The following is a 20,246-nucleotide window of genomic DNA, read 5'->3' as shown; positions in this document are numbered from 1 at the left end:
ATAGTAAGTATATATTTAAACTTCTAAGAAACTGCAAAACTGTTTTCCAAAGTGGCTGCAATATTTATTTTCCCATCGGCAATATATGAGGTTTCTAGTTTCTCCCTATTCTCGACAACACTTGTTATTGTGTCTTTTTGATTATAGCCGCCATTCTAGTGGATGTGATGTGATATCTCATTGTGTTGTTTTTTTGGTTTTTTGTTTGTTTGTTTTTTGTGGTACCCGGGCCTCTCACTGTTGTGGCCTCTCCCGTTGCGGAGCACAGGCTCCGGACATGCAGGCTCAGCGGCCATGGCTCACGGGCCCAGCCGCTCCGTGGCATGTGGGATCTTTCCAGACCGGGGCACGAACCTGTGTCGCCTGCATCGGCAGGTGGACCCTCAACCACTGCGCCACCAGGGAAGCCCTCATTGTGGTTTTAAGTTGCATTTCCTTAATGACCAATAGTGTTGAACATCTTTAATGTGTTCATTAGTCATTCATATATCTACTTTAGTTGAATAAAATGTCTATTCAAATCTTTTCCCCACTTTTAAATTGGGTTGTTTGTTTTATTACTGGGTTGTAAGAGTTCTTGATTAATTCTGGATATATTGTCAGATACATGATTGGCAACTGTTTTCTCCCAACCTGGGGCTCACCTTTCATTTTCTCAGTGGTATCTGTTGAAGATTTTTGAGGAGAAAAGGGACAAGACAGAGCTGTGCTTCAGAAAGATAGGATGTAGAATGGATCAAAAGGACGGAGTGTTCTATTTTAATACCCTTTCCTATATTGTAACATAGGGAACAAGGACAGGCCAAGCTTCTCAGAATTCTCCGGGAATCAAAGGGTTATAAGCAGCTGTTTATTGAAGCCTGTTTACAGTCCAGTTAATCAGTAAACCAGAATCAGTGAAACTACCCAATCTGAAGAAGTGCAAAAGCCTTTCAAAAGGCTTTCATGGATTAGGAGAGGCAGAGAAATGGGGGAGGGGAGACGAGTGCCTATTCCAGAGCTACATAAATAACTTCTGGCTTTGGAGGGACAGTTCTGAACTTTCTTCCCAGGCACTGTCACACTGGTGTTTACTGGCGGGAAACTAGGAAAAGCTGGTTCTTGGCCCTTGGATTTTGACGGGTTACTGGGAGAAGCGGGGCCCATTTTAGTGGGTCTCTGAAAAAGCCCAGCAAGATGTCAGACCTGGTCTCAATTTTCCTCCAGCTCCTTCTCTTCAAGTTGGTTGCCCCGGTGACCTTTCGCCACCACCGCTATGATGACCTCGTGCGGACGCTGTACAAGGTGCACAATGAATGCCCTCATGTCACGCGGGTTTACAGCATTGGGCGCAGTGTGAAGGGAAGACACCTCTACGTGCTGGAATTCAGTGACTACCCTGGAATCCACGAGCCCTGTAAGCCCTGAGCATGTGTCTTAAAGTGTGTGTGGGCAGGACCCTTCCCTTACAAATTCAGTAATTGGGGTGGTTTCTGGGGAGGTCCCTGGACCCCTCCACCCATAAAGTATCACCACTTCCTCAGCCTGGACTAAGTATTTCCTTGCTTAGCCTACAAACTGGCCCTGCCTCTGGGGAGCTGCAACCCCAGTTCAGGCTCCAGTCTGCTCCTCCTTTTTGGGTTCTGTTTGCTCAAGACCTTAATGGTAAAAGGTGAGTCTTTTTCCCTGCTCCCTTCCCATCCCCCCCGCCTTCCCTCCCATTACCCTTCTTTCTTCCTTGCTGTTACTATTCTGCCTTTCCCTATCCAACGCCTCTGGAGAAACAATTAGCCCTTCTAGTTCTGCCAGAGTTTAGGGATAGCTCTTTGGGGAATGACGGTGTACTCAGAGTATGGGATCCTGGAGAGAGTTTGAGGTTTGGGGTATTCATTTTATTCATTACATTATTTGTTGTTAGTTTGTTTCTATTATAAAAGCCATCCATGTTTGGATTAAAGTAGAAATTAGATAAGGTAAAAACCTCACCCGTAATCCCACCACTCACAGATGACCATCGTTAACATATTGATGTATCTCCTTCTAAACTTTCTTCTATGCATGTTTAAGCCACCTCCCCTTACATACACGTCATTTTTTTAATAAAAATGGAATCACACTATATCTGCTTTTCTCATTTCATAGTCTTTGATGAATAGCATGTCTGTAAATATAGATCTGCATTATCATTTTTGGCTGCATAATATTCCATTGTTGCAAGGTTGTATTGAGCAGTTCATTTATTGATGGGCAGTTAAGTTGTTTCTACTTTACTGCTTTACTTACAGCAATTGTGACATTCAAGTACGTCAGTTCCTCCTTCAAACTGTCAACCTCAGGTCTCTTTTCCTCTCCACTTCCTCACCCTTCCCCCTAGCCCAAATTCCATCACAGCCTAAATGATTGCACCAGGCTCCTGACGTTCTCCTATCGCCTAACAGCCACCACTCTCTAAACCTTTCATTTAAGGCACAGATGCTAGGTGCCCAAATACTGATATAATCCCCTCCCTCCCTTGCTTAAAAACCTTCAGTGACAACCTCACACCCAGTGGATTCTGTCCATGACAGCTTCAAACTCTTAAGTGGCCAGTTCGGGGGGCGGGGAAGAGAGAGAGGGGGGTGGGAGGCTGGCTCAAGGAAGGCTATGTGATTAGGCGAAGATAAGGGCCTTGCTTTGAAAATGCACTTGCAGAGCAAACACCCTGCTTTTACTCAGGTCGTGTGTTCATTTGTGGAAGCTTGTGGGTGCTAATGGACATTGTAGGCTTAGCCCCTCACTCCACGCCCCTTTCTTGGTGCTCTGTCTACTTTCTAGCATTCAGTGCCTTTCTTGAAGCTTTTCATACTATTATACCTCACCGATCCCTCCTTTCTCTGATGCCCTATCAAAGGTACATCCATTCATTCCTTAATTATTCCACAAGTATTGCTGATGATCTACTCAGTGTAAGCACTTTGGTAGACTCTGAATATAGCGCAGAGAATAAAACAAAGACTCTGCCCTCAGGGCCTTAATTCTAGCGCGGTAAGACTGGCAATAAACAGGTAACTAAATAAATATATATTATACCAGATGAAAATAAGTGCTATCGAGAAAAAGAAACCAGGAAGGAGAGATAGGGAGTTGTGGACAATTGTGGGTTGAGTGGGGGAGGGGGTGTTGCTTTTTAGGAAAAGCTTCTCCTTCGAGGTGATTTTTGAGTACGTGATTGAGGTGCCATACTGGTTCTGGGGAGGAAAACACCGCACAGAGGCAAGAGCCGGAGCACGCTTGGCATGTGTGAGGAGCAGCGAGGAGGCCCCTGTGGGTCCGGGACAGTGAAGCACAGGAAAGCAAGGTCAGAGCAGAGCTGTCGGGGATACTGGGCAGGAGGAGATCACGTGGGGCCTTGCAGGCCTCTGCAAAAATACTGGCTTTTGCTCTGAGTGAAGTGAGAAGCCGTTGGAGGGTTTTAAGCAGAGGAGTGACATGATCTGACTAAAAATTTTAGAAGATAACTCAGAACAAGAATCAGCAAACTAGAGTCTTGAGGGCCAGCTACCTGTTTTGGTAAATAAAGTTTCACTGAAACACAGTCACACCCATTTGTTTTTGTATCATCTATGTCTGCTTTCACTGGAAGTGTTGAGTAGCTGCAGTGAAGACAATATAGCCCAGGAAGCCCAAAGGATTTACTCTCTGGTCCTTTACAGGAAAAGTTTGCCAAACACTGACTCAGGAGAATAGACTTGCATGGCTGGGCAGATGCAAGGAGTTCAAGTAGGAGATTTATTGTAGTAATGCAGGCTTGCGATTGTGGGAGCTTGAACCAAAATGATGACAGTGGTTGTTAGGAGAAGTGGTTGTATTGTATTCTGGATATACGGAAAGTGGAGACAAAAGAATTTTATATTGAATACCTCCTAAGAGCAAGGGACTATGGTAGGTTCTACAGGGCAGTGGTTCCCAAACTTATGGATTTCACACACACACACAAATATATATATATGGGAGATCAGAGGGGACTAAAATAGATTTTCCAAATTTTATTTTACTGAACAAAGATGTTGAAGAATACTACCTGCCATCTGCTATCACCATCCTTTCGTAAAATAAAGTATAACTTAACACCAAGAAAAGTGAGAAAGACGTGATAAGATTAAAGAAATACACTAAGATCAAAGAAGGTACATGATAGAAAATCCACCACACAGTCCTTATGGGTTATAGACATTCCTTTGGGAAAGACTGCTGTAGCGGATAAATAACAATGGATTGTATCCTAAAGAAAGTTTAAAATGGCATACATTGCAAAGGCCAGGTCCAGTAAGGAAAATAGGACATGTGCAAAATTAGCCAAAACCCAGAGTAGAAAGTGGTATCATAAAAGGGAAGCTTAATAGCGAGTTCACTCCCAGCAAGGAGATTCCAAGATGGCTTCACAGAGTAAGGAGCATTTGAGCCTAGATGGATGGTGAGGAGGGCATGGAAATGTGAAGATGAAGAGACACAGAATCAGAAAAGGCATGAAGGCAAGAGAGTGCTGGATGGGGGCTTCCCTGGTGGCGCAGTGGTTAAGAATCTGCCTGCCAATGCAGGGGACAGGGGTTCGAGCCCTGGTCCGGGAAGATCCCACATGCTGCGGAGCAACCAAGCCCGTGCACCACAACTACTGAGACTGTGCTCTAGAGCCCGTGAGCCACAACTACTGAGCCCACGTGCCACAACTACCGAAGTCTGCGCGCCTAGAGCCTGTGCTCCGCAATGAGAGAAGCCACCGCAATGAGAAGCCCGCTCACTGCAAAGAAGAGTAGCCCCTGCTCGCCACAACTAGAGAAAGCCCGCGCACAGCAACGAAGACCCAACACAGCCAAAAATAAATAAATAAAATTAATTAATTTTTTTAAAAAAAGAGTGCTGGGTGGAAGGGAAATCACTTGGCAAGGGCTTTTCTCCTTCCTTTTAAAACAGGGCAAGAATGATTTTTTTAAGTGGTTCTAGAGGCTCCTCTTATGACCTCAGTTCTAACTTCAATTGAACAGTTAATGTAGCCAAAGAAAAGACTAAGGAATGAGACATACATAGACTCCTTCCTACCCTGTGCCTCAAGACACAGCATTCTCAGATATGAAGGGGAGATTTTAACCTCATTACCAAGAAAATTAAATTTTCAACTGGTGCATTTAGGAACTGTTATGCTATAACCTGGAGGACTTTAGGCCAGCAAATCTTGGAAAAGCACTATCCTTATCCTGAAAAGATTTGTCTCTGAGAAGCATTAAGCTACCTCAGTGCCACCTGGGCTTTGACCTCCATTATTAATCTGCCAGGTGACCTCAGACAAGTTACTTAACCTCTTCCATACCCAGTACCCTCATCCTGAGGCTAATAATGCCTACTTTACAGGTTTTCTGTGAAGATTAGCAATGACATAAATGCCTAGTACACAGTAGGGTTTTAATCAGTAGTAGACATCATTATCCGTGGCATGAATTTTTGTAGCATTTGTAGTTGCAGTTTGTTCAAAGGGGGCACAGGGATTATTGGAAAAGACCTAACAGAAGCATGAGGTTTTCTTTTATTCATTACTGAAAAAGAGGGGAAACGTCCCTTTGCATGGTTAGGAATTAACTGCACTCGTAAGCTTTCCCCCATCTTCTTTATGTGTGTTTCTCTCACTTGCAGTGGAACCGGAAGTCAAGTATGTGGGGAATATGCACGGCAACGAGGTGCTGGGCCGCGAGCTGCTGCTGCAGCTGTCGGAGTTTCTGTGCGAGGAGTTCCGCAACGGGAACCAGCGCATCGTCCGGCTGGTGGAGGGCACGCGCATTCACATCCTGCCGTCCATGAACCCCGACGGCTATGAGGTGGCCGCTGCCGCCCAGGTACCGAGCCCCAGTGGGAGGCCCTGCAGAGAGCAGAGCCGTCTTAGGGAGTAAGGAAAAGCCGGGAGACCAGGTGTCCTCTCTGTCCCACTGTAAATGCCACGATGTGATAGAGGAAAAGCTGGAGAAATAGAATGAAGTGTGAAGACGGGTTCAGCACTGTAGCACCCTAGGCAATGAATGGGGGTTCTCTCTGAGTCTCAGTTCCCTCCCTTCCCCGCCTTTCCAGCTGAGTTCTCCATTTCATTGTGAGGATCAGTGAAGCAGTATCAGTGACAACATTTCATCAACTGGAAGGTACTGAACAGGTGTGAAGGGATATTGCAAGACGCCCCTCCTTCCCTGAACTTTTAGCTGCCAACCTTAAATCCTCTTCTTCCTCCCATACTACACTTACATTTGCATTTGGGGGGAAAAGAGAAAGAATGAGCTTTTCTCAGAATTGTGGGGTGGCAGGTTAGTCCTGTTACAGATTCTTCATACTTTATTCCATCTCTGTACAGCTTTTTTCCTCTACTAGTATAGCACTCAGCCTTTGAATTCTTTATTTTAGAGTTACATTGTTCAGGGGACAAATTTAAAAAAGTGTTTATGGGCTTTATTTCCTAACATAAATTCAGAATATCAGTGTGCCTAACTTTAAGTCAGTGATTCTTTTGTGGCTGTGCATCAGAATTGTAGGTGAAGATTTTTGAGATACAGGTTCTCAGGTCCTCTCCCCACCCCAAATCTACTGAATTAGAATTTTCAGTGGGTGAGGGCAGGCATCTGCCTTACACAATGGATATGTTTCTTTAAAAGCTCTATTTAAACCTGGTTTGTTTGGGTTTGTTTTTTTTTTTGGAGGGGGGTGTAAATGAAAGATTTTTTTTTCCATTTAAAAATATGTTTATTGGAGGTAGTCTTAAAATGTTTTCTATGTTTAAGACTAGACTTCACTACTTTACTTTTTTTTTAATTTTGGTTTTATTGTGGTAAGAGCACCTAAGATGAGATCTACCCTCTTAACAAAATTTTAAGTGTACAATACACTATTGTTGATGATAGGCAAAAGTTGTACAGCTGATCTCCAGAACTTATCTATCCTGTTCAACCAAAACTTTATACCCCTTCATTAGTAACTTCCCATTTCCCCCTCCTCCCAGCTCCTGGCAATGACCTTCCACGCTCCGATTCCATGAATCTGACCACTCTGTCCCATACAAGTGGAACCACTCAGCATCTCTCCTTGAATGGCCCATCCTGGTTTAAGCCTACTAGAGGACAGGGCTGAGGGGTGAGGAGAAGCAGGGAGGGTAATGGAGCCAAGATGTCGAGCCAAACACAAATTCGACCCTTGCCATCTTACAACCTCCTGCTGGCATGACTCAACAGATGAAAAAAACAACAACAAAAAAACCCAAAAAAACTTTGTTACCCCCTCCCGCCCCCCACTGGAAATCAGAGAGATGGACATGAACATGCCTTGAGACTTGAGTTTCCAAAAGAACAGGACAATTTGAGAGTGTTGTAGGGGTGAACCCAGCGTGGCCACTTTCCTTCTAGTGGCCCTTCCCTGTATTGCAGTGGGGAGATTGGAGAAGCCTCTCAGACCTGCCCACATCTTTTGTGCAGTGAAGTGGGGGTGGGAGGAGGTGGAGAAAACCCCTGCCAAATCCTAGAGCTGTGTCTCTGGGGAGCCAGTCACCTCTGCTCACCTGCTATGTACTTTTTCAAAGGGAGCAGATCTTGAACCTGAACCCAAGAGAGGACCCATCGGGTTCTCAGATTCCCAGAGCTACGTGCCGTACCCAGAGGAAACCTGTCTGCATGGCTACACAGGAAAGACCTGCCTGGCCACCTAAATTTAAAACCACCTGTAGGTAAGGTAGAATAATATGACTCCACCTCCCAAAGATAGTCAAGTACTAATCCCTGGAACCTGTGAATATGTTATGTTACATGGCAAAGGGAATTAAGGTTACAGACAAAATTAAAGTTGTTAATCAAGTGACCTTAAAATACCCTGGATTATTTGGGTCGGCCTAGTGTAACCAATCACAAGGGTCCTTTAAATGTGGAAGAGGAAGGCAGAAGGTCACAGGCAAAGAGAGATTTGAAGATGTTCTAGGGAAACAGATTCCTCTAGAGACTTCAGAAGGAACACAGCCCTGCTGACACCTTTAGATCTCGTGAGACCCATTTCAATCTTCTGACGTCCAAAACTGTGAGATCATAAGTTTGTGCAAGGTTAAGCCCTAAGGTTGTGGTAATTTGTTACAGCAGTAATAGGAAGCTAATAACTGGATCCTGTTTATGGGAACTTCTGTTAAAGGAAGTCCTTACTGCCAGCTTAACTAATGACCCGGTGTGAATAGTAAGTCAGCTGATAGGTAAATTAACGTAACTGTTAATATGGACAGTTATGAGATAACGCTGATATAAATCAGCAAGCAATAAAAACCCCTGGAAGCATAATGAAAATCATTATCTCATAGAAGTGAAAAATCAAACTCCAAATAGAAAAATCATATAAATGTTTTCCACTGGAACAGAATTGATGTAGGAGACTTAAAAGAAGGTCAAAAAATGTTTTCAATGAGATCTAAGAATAAAACACGAGCACGATGCCACGAAAATAGAGAAATCTGAGAACAATAAAGAGTTCTTAGAAAAATACGAGAGTAGTAGTACATCTGTGAGTTTTTAGCCTCCTAGTGTCCATGCATTCACCCTACTTCCAGTAATGGCCACCAATTCGGGCTCTCCCCTCTCAGTCCACAGGGCTCCAGTAGACACTATTCTCCCTCTCCAATGCCAAACAAAACACCAAACAGAATTTCAGTTTTGCAAGAGCCTGTGAACTTATCTCTATTCTCCTGCTTTATATATTTTAATTATTTATGTAAATATCTATCTCCCCATATATACCATGAATTCCTGGAAAGCTAGCATAACGTCTCATGATCTCTTTCCCTAGTGTCTTTCAGGGGACTTTGAATAGAGATAGACCTAAATAGATGTGGATTGATTAAATGGATGGATGAATGAATGAATACATGACCAAATAAAAGATGAAATGTGAAGTGTGAGCAGAGAGGTTAAGGGATCCATGAAGTTGATATTGCTGAGAAAAAAGATAATCAAGGATCCTAAGTAAAAAAATAAATAAATAAATGGGGGGATGGTTTCCACTTTGGAAAACAGTTTAGCAGTTTCTGAAAAAGTTAAATATGGACTTACTTTATGATCCAGCAGTTCTACTACTAGATATTAGAAATGAAAACATGTGTCCACACACAGACTTATACACAAATGTTTGCAGCAGCTTTATCCACAATAGCCAAAAAGTGGAAGCAAACCAAATGTCCATGTACTAGGTTTAATAGTATCCCCTCTGCCCCCTCCAATTCATGTCTACCTGGAACCTATGAATATGACCTTGTTTGGAAATAGGATCTTTGCATATGTAATCAAGTTAAAGTGAAGTCATACTGGATTAGGGGACCTAAGTCAAATATAACTGGTGTCCTTATAAGAAGATAGCAATTTGTACTCAGAGACACAGACATACAGGGGAGAAGACTATGTGAAGATAGAAGTAGAAATTGGAGTGAGGCATCTACAAGCTAAGGGACGCTAAGGACTGTCAGCAACCACCAGAAGCTAGAAGAGTCAAAGAAGGATCCTCCTCTAAAGCCTTTAGAGAGCATGACCCTGCTTGATTTCAGACTTCTAGCCTCCAGAACTGTGAGAGAATACATTTCTGATGTTATAAGCCACCGAGTTTGTGGTAATTTGTTACAGCAATCCCAGGAAACAATACAGTCTATTAACTGGTGAATGGATAAACACAATGTGGTAAATCCATATAATGGAAATATTCAGAAATAAAAGGGAATGAAGTCCTGATACATGCTACAACATGGAGGAACCTCAAAAACATTTTGCCCAGTGAAAAAAGCCAAACATATAATATATGATCCCACTTACTGAAATGTCCAGAAAAGGCAAATCCATAGAGACAGAAAGTGATTACTAGGGGTGGAGTAAAAATGAGGAGTGACTGTGAATGGGCATGAGGTTTCTTTTCAGGGGAATATAAGTATTCTTAGATTGTGGTAAAAGTTGCACAATTCTGTAAGCATACTAAAATTCTTTAAATTGTACGATTAAAATGGATGAATGTTGTGGTATGTAAGCTATATATATCAATAAAACCGTTTTTAAAAAATAGGGGTTCCCACCCTCCTACACTGTTGGTGGGAATGTAAACTGGTGCAGCCACTATGGAAAACAGTATGGAGGTTCCTTAAAAAACTAAAAATAGAGCCACCATATGATCCAGTGATCCCACTCCTGGGCATATATCTGGAAAAGATGAAAACTCTAATTTGAAAAGATACATGCACCTAAGTGTTCATAGCAGCACTATTTACAATAGCCAAGACATGGAAACAACCAAAGTGCCCATCAACAGACAATTGGTTTAAGAAGATGTGGTATAAATATCCAATGGAATATTACTCAGCCATAAAAAATAATGAAATATTGCCATTTGCAGGAACATGGATGGACCTAGAGATTGTCATACTAAGTGAAGTAAGTCAGACAGAAAGACAAATATTGTAAGTGATAAGTGATATCACTTATATGTGAAATCTAAAATAATATACAAATGAATCTTTATATAAAACAGAAACAGACTCAGACATAGAAGACAAACTTATAGTTACCAAAGGGGAAAGGGATGGGGGAGGGATAAATTAGGAGTATGGGATTAACAGATACAAACTACTATACATAAAATAGATAAGCAACAGGATTTACTGTATAGCTTGGGAAACTGTAGTCAATATCTTGTAATAACCTATAATGGAAAATAATCTGAAAAAAATACATATATAACTGAAAAAAATTATACTTTCTCGCTGCACATATCTCTGTCATTCTGATTAAATAGACATAAACAATTTTTTTAAAATAGGGGTTCCCATTATCCTGAAACACCCTCCTTTTGTTAGAGCTTCTCCTGGGATCTCTACCTCCAGCATGTGGTTTATAGGGAAACTTGAACCACGCCACTGGGACTTTGGATGAGTTAAAGGAGAAAATGCTACATCGTTTGATAGATCGAGCTAATGTGTAAAAAAAAAACTATACAGTGTTCTTCAAATAGAGCATTCAGTCTGAAACCTTCATCTTTTATTTCTTCCTTTTCCCACTAGGACAGGGACATTTCTGGGTATCTGGTTGGCAGGAACAATGCAAACGGAGTGGACCTGAACCGCAACTTCCCTGATCTCAATACCTACATCTACTACAATGAGAAGAACGGAGGCCCCAACCACCACTTACCCCTTCCAGACAACTGGAAAAATCAGGTATAAGACAAAATTTGCAAGCAGAAGCAGGTAAATCAGCATCTGGAATTTCTTCCCTGAATCTTCACATCAACTAAATATGCAATAATAAAGCATCAACCCAATTCTGTGCTAGTCTGTCCAGAGCAATGCTAACTGTAACGTATGCCTCTTTGTATTTTTTTCCCTCCCTGAGCATAGAGCCCTTCACTGAGCACATGATATTTGATGTTAGTGGTGAGAGTGGCAAAAGAGGTGAAAGTGGTATCATACCGCTGCACAGCACTTCATAATTTTATAGAATTCTTTCTCAGCTAGTGTTTCAGTTGATCATTGTAAATGATCAAGCAGTGTTAAATGCATCAAGCAGTGTTATCCACCCCCATTTTACAGATAACACTTATAGAAAAAATAATTTAAACTCACACAGCTAGTAATTGGTGGACTCAAGATTAAAACCCAGGTCTTCTGACTCCTCATCCAACATTCTTTCTACTGCACTATGCTGTTGACAGAGAACTGTAGCATTCTAAAGAGAAATCTCTCTTGCATGTGATGAACTGTACGCTTATCAACAATTAGCTAGAGAAAGAGGTTCAGGGAGTCTCACCCTTAGAAGAGAAGTTTTTCTTCTTCTCTTTCTGTATGACCCTTGACTACCTTACCATATTCTCATTTCCCTTACTTTCTCAATCAAAGGATCCCATCTGATGCTCCCAGACCTCTTGCCCCATTGGTAATGCGAATGGTTTCAGCCTGACAGTCGTCCTGTTCCTGGGAATGACTCTTGTCATCCTTGGAGCATCACCACCACCCTGTTTCTTACACTGTATGGGCTAGTTCTAAACATTCTCTGTGAGTATCTAAACTTAGAGACTGGGGAGAGAAAATTAAAGCAGGTGGAAGGCTTTATATTGGGAGTTTCTAGATGGAATCTTATCAGTTTTTTTCCCCTTGGAATTGAAGCAAAAGTCATGCCGACATTTTTGGATAGCAGCTGTGCTCTTGGCTCAAGGAAATAATACATCAAAAATAACTTTGCACTCGTTGACATATCCAGCCAGAAGGATGTTCTGATTTATTAAACTTGTCTACATAAAATAAGGTAATTGAGCCAGTAACAATTAAACTCCCACTGGCCCTCTGTCTGCATCTTAGAAGGAAAAAAGACAATGAGAAGTCCCTCTTGCTCTTGAGGGGCCAGGAACAGTGAGAGGCTGGCCTCCTTCTGATGGATGGAGGGTTAGGACATGGAGAAAGGACTGCTTTAAAGAATCTGAGCCCTGGTCACAGAGCTGGACTGGTGCCTTTGGGATTATATCCATTCTGATTGGATGAGACTCAACATTATTCATTCAGTCTCCCTTGGAACAGAAAAGATGGAGGCCTTCACATCTGACCCTTGGTCCAGGACGAGCCGTTAACACATTAACACCGCATAACCTCTAAGCACATCCATCTTGAGGGGAGGAAAAACAGTGAAGACTGTAAATTATTTACTTACAAGTCCAGTAGATTCAAGGCTTTCTTTAGAATACTGTCGCTCGCTAGCAACATAATCTGCAATAGAAATCTGCAATAGAATGGGTGGAATCTCACTACTTAGCCAAGACTGGCCCATATTACAGTATGTCTAATTCATGAAATTTGGGTATGACCACAGGAGAACATTCTACATGTCAACAACACAGCAGATGTGTTGGGGGAAGGAGGAGGTTGAAAACCATTGCTGTAAACCAACAATTTTCAGATATATTTACTAGAACCCTAAATTTCTGCAGAGGAGCTCCAGAAGCTACTGGAGCAGTGGGTAAATTGGAGGACCCTTTTTTGTTGCCAGAGAGAGGCCAAACTGGGACTCTGCGCTCTCCAATTTATGTTACCCCTCTTCAAACTGCTCTTTCTCTCTCTCTCTCTCTCTCTTTTTTTTTGATAGACTTCATTTTTGAGCAGTTTTAGGTTCACAGCAAAATTGAGCGGAAAGTACAGGATATTACCATATATTCCCTGCTTCCCATTATCAACATCTCCCACCAGAGGGGTACATTTATTACAATGATGAACCTGCATTGACTTGTCATCATCACCCAAAAGTCCATAGTTTACATTAGGGTTCACTCTTCATGTTGTATATTCTGTGGGTTTTCACAAATGTATCATGACGTGTATCTACCATTTTGCATCATGCACAATAGTTTCACTGCCCTAGATGACCTCTTTTTAGCTATTGAATACTTGGTTTCCATATGAGATTTCATTTTAAACAAGTGTTCCATTCACTTAATTTGTTAAACTATCACACAAAAGATCAAAATTTCCCCATCTGCACTTCTCCTATCTGGTAGGATCCTCTTTGCTTTATTCAGACATGCCATCCTCTCAGGCCACACCCCGACAAACTCATGTAAACAGCCATCTGGCTTCAGTTGCAGCTTCACCGCCAAGCTCTCATCTCTCCTCAGGTGGAACCCGAGACCCAGGCAGTGATCCAGTGGATCCGCTCCTTCAACTTTGTCCTTTCAGCCAATCTCCATGGAGGGGCAGTGGTGGCCAATTACCCATATGACAAGTCCCTTGAGCACCGGGTCCGAGGTTTCCGCCGCACTGCCAATGCCCCCACGCCTGATGACACACTTTTTCAGAAGGTATGCAGAATGGCTGCCTGTCCAGCCAGAGGAACTTGGGGCTTAGGCGTGTGACTGAGGTCAAATCAGTAACACAGGACCCTGTTAGGAATGAACGAACAGAAAATGATTGAAAACACCTCCTGCTCGTTAAGAGCTTACAATCTAGTATATTACATTTTGTTTTGAGTGATAAGCCATAAATTCATGAAAAAGTAAATAAATAGGAAAGCTTTTTACAGTACAGTTACCAAAATTTTAAAAAATACTTAAGCTAATGACAAGCAAGAAATATGCCAAAAGCCTAATAGTGCTGGTGGTAAGCTAGAGCATTAAATGTGAATTTGGGGGCTCTAATTTACGGTTTTATGGTAATATGGCTATATTAATGAAAAATAGACCATGCACATGAAAAAGGTTTACATAATAGTTCAAAACACCAATAGAATAAAATTAACAGATGAGTTATTTTATAGTTAATATTATTAATAATATATAATTAATATAACAATAACATTACTTAGTATCTCAATTTTTTTCTTTCTTTGGGCTGTACCTCGTGGCTTGCAGGATCTTAGTTCCCCGACCAGGGACCAAACCTGGGCCCCGGCCTTGAAAGTGTGGAGTCCTAACCACTGGACTGCCAGGGAATTCCCTTATAATGATAACATTATTAATTCAACAGTTAATGAATTACACAGAGAATAACACCAGTTGTTGCTTTGCAAAGCAAGTATACTATCATATTTTCTTCTCTAGTAATCTCATTTTGTCCACTATTATATAATAGTAATGAAAGAGAATTATAGAGATTTTGAATATATTCCTCTCTTTCCAACACACATCTCTCACCCCCAATACATAATTCTTTTTGTCACAAAACCCTGTCTTTCTTGCTTCTTGATTTCTCTTGTAAAACTCGGCTGGAAAATGAGGTACACCTCATTGAGGTACACCTAGAAGGGAGCTTATACATTATCGAGTGCTACCCCTCACTTTGCACTTGAAGAAATTTAGGCCCAAGATAGTGGGAAAATCAGAAGATAGGTCTCCTAACTCTAGTCCACTCCATGCACACACACCCCATCTCTCTATTCCTTCTGGTATTTTCTTTCGCTAAAGCAAATAATCAGTTGTTATACCTAGTGGGGTTCTTGGCCTCACCCTGCTTCTGAGTATGAGCATTGCCACATGAGTTGGGGATACTCAAGGTCGTTTTCCACCTGCTTTACCTGTAGCTGGCCAAGGTCTACTCCTATGCACATGGATGGATGCACCAAGGTTGGAACTGTGGGGATTACTTCCCAGATGGCATCACCAATGGGGCTTCCTGGTATTCTCTCAGCAAGGGTAAGAAGAGTGCTAAGCACAAGAGTGCTGTAAGCTGAAGTAGAATGGGGTGCGTTTCTCCTTTTAAATTATCATTCTTTTTCACAGAGAAATGACAGGAATGCTATTTTGCATCCAAGTAGAGATCTGAAAAATGGGAAGTCTTAAGTTGGCATTTAACATCATCTTGTGATTCTTTAAAATGGAGGTCTGGACACCTTGTGGTCCGTTAAAACTGGTGGTTTACATAGTGGATTAGGGCATAGGAAGGGAATAATGCAGTCAAGTGGTTAAGAGCATGGGTTCTAAGGGTACACTGGGCTGAAACCAGGCTTGCCCATTCACCAGTTATGTGGCTTCAGGCTAATTACTTAACTTCTCTGTGCTTCAGTTTCCTCATCTGTACTTTAAGAATAACACTGCTTGCCTTGTAATTTTGATGTAAGTATTAAATAAAGCACATAGAGGATTTGGAAATGCCTGGTTTATAGATGTTAAGGTTTTTCCGTAGTAACATGAGGTATGCCTCACGTACCAAAGAAGGAGAGATGCTGGCCTGGACAAAAACAGTTCCTCTGATATGTGCTCTCTGTACCCTGCCTAGCCATCTCCCATCAGAAGGGGTTTGCTGTGGACAGTGGCCATTGATAACATAGCAGAAACCTCCAGCAAGAGGCTTCTCTCTCTATTCCCTGGGCTTTTCCCATCACTGAGGGTCAAGATAGAACCTCTGTTCACAGACCTTCAGTAGATAGGGACCCTAAGGTTAGGGAGGAGGCTGAAGCAGGAAGCCAGGTTCTCTTAGGAATCATGTTGCAGCAGCTGTCTTTCCCCATCTTCTCACATCTGACCTGTCAGAGCCCAGGTAGTAGAAAACTCACTGGAGAGGGCTGAGCTGATGGCTGGTCCTATGGGGAGTGGGCAGGAGGAAGGTGAGGGAGTCATAATGTACTGGGAAGGTGGTAGACTTATCATGGCTGAAAACTCACTTGAACCCAAGGCAAGAAGATTTCTTTTTTTCAAAGACAGATATACATTTATTACCTTTTGTTACGGAAAGTTTAAAAATCACTAAACAAATAACGATAATTTTTTTTAAAACACCTTACCTTTAATATTCATGTGGAACATCAAGTAGGATTATGTATTACTGGAAGTTTATAAGACTAGGTAACAGATTTAAGAATCATCTTCCTTGTCACTTTACTACATCTACCAATATCTACCAATAGTTTACTGTTAATTTAAGCCAAGGCAAGAAGATTGAACTTTACCTTCTTTAGTTTGCATTAGGAAAGCAATAAGCACCCCCTCCCAAATTTAAAATATAAAATATACTCTTTTGAATTATACTTGTTCCTCCCTTTCCCTTCCCATCCTCTGGGAAAGCATGACCCACTGCCTCCACTGAGAATAATTACACTAAATTAAAGGGGTGCAATTCCAAGATCATGAAGTTTGTATCAAAATGATAGTATGGTCTCTAGACCAGCATCATCAGTATCACCTGGAAACTTGTTAGAAATGTAAATGTTCACTGAATACGTACTGAATTAGAACCCTGGGGTTAAGCCCCAGCAATCTGTATTTGGCATGGGGTGTTGGGTGGGAACCTGATTGTACAAATCTGCCACCGCCCTCTTTCCCTTAGGAATGCAAGACTTTAATTACCTCCATACCAACTGTTTTGAGATCACGCTGGAACTGAGTTGTGACAAGTTTCCGCGGCAAGAGGAATTACAGCGCGAGTGGCTGAGTAATCGGGAAGCCCTAATTCAATTCTTGGAAGAGGTAAATCCCATTCTTTAACTCTCCTGGTTACAGAAAGGGAAGTGTTTTCTTATGGTAGGCAAGGTATTTTGTGTGACTCAGGTCTGACTTTTGCTCTGACTCATTACAATAGATCTCAGCTTCTCTACCAGTGAAATTAATTCATTCAACATTGTTGAGCACAACTATCTGTCAGAGACTGTACTATATGCTCGGGATTAAGAGCAAACAAACAGGGCTTCCCTGGTGGTGCAGTGGTTAAGAATCTGCCTACCAATGCAGGCGACATGGGTTCGAGCCCTGTCCTGGGAAGATCCCACACGCTGAGGAGCAGCTAAGCCTGTGCGCCACAACTACTGAGCCTGCGCTCCAGAGCCCACGAGCCACAACTACTGAGCCCCAGTGCTACAACTGCTGAAGCTCGTGCACCTAGAGCCTGTGCTGTGCAACAAGAGAAGCCACCACAATGAGAAGCCTGCGAAGAGTAGCCCCCACTCACCGCAACTAGAGAGAGCCTGCGCGCAGCAAGGAAGACCCAACACAGCCAAAAATAAAAACAAATTAATTAATTAATTTTAAAAAGAAGAGTAAACAAACAACAAATATCTCTGTATATATGCAGCTTATATTCTAGTGAGGAGAGATAGACAAGAAAAAATAAAATAAATTTTATAACATGTTAAATGCAAAATGCTATGAAGAAGGCTTTACAGAGAAAGTGACATTTAAACAGATTTAAAGGAGGTAAGGGGGGCTTCCCTGGTGGCGCAGTGGTTGAGAGTCCGCCTGCCGATGCAGGGGACGCGGGTTCGTGCCCTGGTCTGGGAAGATCCCACATGCCGCGGAGCGGCTGGGCCCGTGAGCCATGGCCACTGAGCCTGTGCGTCCGGAGCCTGTGCTCCGCAATGGGAGAGGCCACAACAGTGAGAGGCTGGCGTACCGCAAAAGAAAAAAAAAGAGGTAAGGGAGTAAACCACAAAGATATCTAGGGGAAAAGGGGCTCCCTGATGAAGTCACAATTGCAAATGCAAGGCCAACAACAAGTAGATGAAAAGATGCTCAAAATCCTGAGGGAAATGTAAATCAAAGCCACAGTGAAATACCACCTCACGCTCATTAGGATGGCTGCTATAAGAAAAACAAATTTACAAGCAATGACAGAAAATAGCAAGTGTTGGCAAGGATGTGGAGAAATTGGAACCCTGGTGCAGTGTTGGTGGGAATGTAAAATGGTGTAGCCACTATGAAAAACAGTGTGGTGGTTCCTGAAAAAATTAAAAATAGAGCTGCCATATGATCCTGCAAAACCGCTTCTGGGTATATATTCAGAAGATCTGAAAGCATGATCTCAAAGCGATATTTGTATATGCGTGTTCATAGCAGCATTGTTCACAGTAGCCAAAAGGTGAAAGCAGCCCAAGTGTCCATTGATGGATGAAGGGATAAACAAAATGTGGTATAGATACACAATGGGCATACAGCCTTAAAAAAGAAGGAAATTCTGTCATATGTTACAACATGGATGAACCTTGAGGACATTATGCTAGGTGAAATAAGCCAGTCCCCCAAAAAACAAATACGGTATAATTTTACTTATATGAGATATCAAGAGTAGTCAAATTCATAGAGATAGAAAGTAGATTAGTGACATGATTTGACTTAGATTTTAACAGGATCACTCTGACTGCTCTATTGAGATTATTGGGGATCGGGGTGAGACCAGAGAGACCAGTCAAGGGTCTATCACCATAATCTTTGTGAAGATCAAGTGCAGAAACACATGGGAAAGGGCTTCGTGGACTCTCAAACACAGCACAAAGGTTTTATGAGCATAACTATACACTATAAACTTTCCTACAGGTACACCAAGGCATCAAGGGAATGGTGCGGGATGAGAATTATAATAATCTTGCGGACGCTGTCATTTCTGTCAGTGGGATTAACCATGATGTCACTTCAGGTAGGTGGCCACTGCTTAGTGGGGTGAGAAGGAAGCTTTCACTCCCTCACCGTCTTCAGCCTAATCAGGAGGCCAACTTGTAAGCCATTGAGACCAGCAGGGACATCAAGGACACGGGGGGTGGTAGATTGGAGGAAGGAAGGATAACAGGATTGAGGACAGGAATTAAGAGGCAAGGGCCAGGAAGATGTAAATGTGACACTCTCTCAGCATTCAGGAGTCACTGCCTCATACAGCTTTGTTAGGGATGTTTCCTGGGTTTGAGGTTATTAATAGCTCACATACTGGTGTGGAACGGGCTAGAAAAAAAAAGACTGTAAAACTGATGTTTAGTCTTGTCCCTGAGCCAGGCATTTCTCTACACCTCCGTTCAGGGAAAAGTTAGTAAAAGGCATTCCATAGGCTCGCTGCAGGGCAAGATTGATGGTGGGGGCAGATCTCGGAGCCAACTTGGAACCTTCTAGAATGGTACAGAATATCTCACGGCACAATGGTGTTGCCAACTGCCCCAGCCCAATTTGATCAGGTTTGGGGCTGTTTGTTTGGTTTTTAATGTAGAGCAGTAGCTCCCAGTGGTTAGGAGCAGGTGAGATTTGCCTCCCTCCCCCAGGCTTGATACCGGCATGCTCAGCCACATTTCACCGTGCAGGCTTTACCAAGCAGGCATCTTACAGCTCAGACAGTCTGTTTAAACTAGATGAATCTCAGCTTTAAGGTGATAACTTATATTCTTTAAGGTGATCCCAACATGTCTTACATGAACAGTTCATTCAAGGCAAAGGCAACAACATTCTAAAGGCAGAATTCTGTAGCCCCACAGTCAAGCATCAGACACCAGAATCCTCCAGCCCAGTGACTGGAGCCAGGACTGTATAGGGAACCAACCTTTGGAATCCGTAAGAGCTTCAGGGCCTGCTAGATTCTTTATTTTAAATTAAATAATTAATTTATTATTATTATTTTTTGGCTGCGTAGGGTCTTCCTTGCTGTGCGCGGGCTTTCTCTAGTTGCGGCAAGCAGTGGCTACTGTTCATTGTGGTGCGTGAACTTCTCACTGTGCTGGCTTCTCTTTGTTGCAGAGCACGGGCTCCATGCGGGCTGCAGTAGTTCTGGCATGCGGGCTCAGTAGTTGTGGCTCGCGAGGTTAGTTGCTCCGTGGCATATGGGATCTTCCTGGACTAGGGCTCAAACCCACGTCCCCTGCATTGGCAGGCAGATTCTTAACCACTGCGCCACCAGGGAAGTCCCATAGATTCTTTTTTTTTTTGAATTTTATATTATTTATTTTTTTATACAGCAGGTTCTTATTAGTCATCCATTTTATACACATCAGTGTATACATGTCAATCCCAATCACCCAATTCAACCCACCCCCACC

At 42.5% G+C, this 20,246-nt stretch overlaps 1 protein-coding gene across 2 annotated transcripts in view; it reads left to right on the top strand.

Moving 5' to 3' along the window:
• Positions 1-1,015: 1,015 nt before the first annotated feature.
• Positions 1,016-20,246, top strand: part of CPN1 (carboxypeptidase N subunit 1) — a 31,766-nt gene continuing 12,535 nt past the window's right edge. The window contains exons 1-7 of one of the 2 annotated variants that reach the window (XM_029244614.1): positions 1,016-1,396; positions 5,644-5,843; positions 11,051-11,206; positions 13,648-13,830; positions 15,048-15,159; positions 16,790-16,929; positions 18,769-18,868. In XM_029244614.1, coding sequence (XP_029100447.1) covers positions 1,177-1,396; positions 5,644-5,843; positions 11,051-11,206; positions 13,648-13,830; positions 15,048-15,159; positions 16,790-16,929; positions 18,769-18,868 — 1,111 coding nt within the window. In that variant the 5' untranslated portion in view covers positions 1,016-1,176. The remainder of the gene's footprint in view (positions 1,397-5,643; positions 5,844-11,050; positions 11,207-13,647; positions 13,831-15,047; positions 15,160-16,789; positions 16,930-18,768; positions 18,869-20,246) is intronic. The other variant, XM_029244612.1, reaches the window with a different exon arrangement.

This window comes from Monodon monoceros, unplaced genomic scaffold (assembly GCF_005190385.1).
Source record: "Monodon monoceros isolate NGI ecotype Baffin Bay Population unplaced genomic scaffold, NGI_Narwhal_1 Super_Scaffold_4, whole genome shotgun sequence".
In the NCBI taxonomy this organism is placed as follows: domain Eukaryota; kingdom Metazoa; phylum Chordata; class Mammalia; order Artiodactyla; family Monodontidae; genus Monodon; species Monodon monoceros.
Note: the sequence above shows the minus strand (reverse complement) of the source record. Positions and strands in the feature narration are given on the sequence as shown.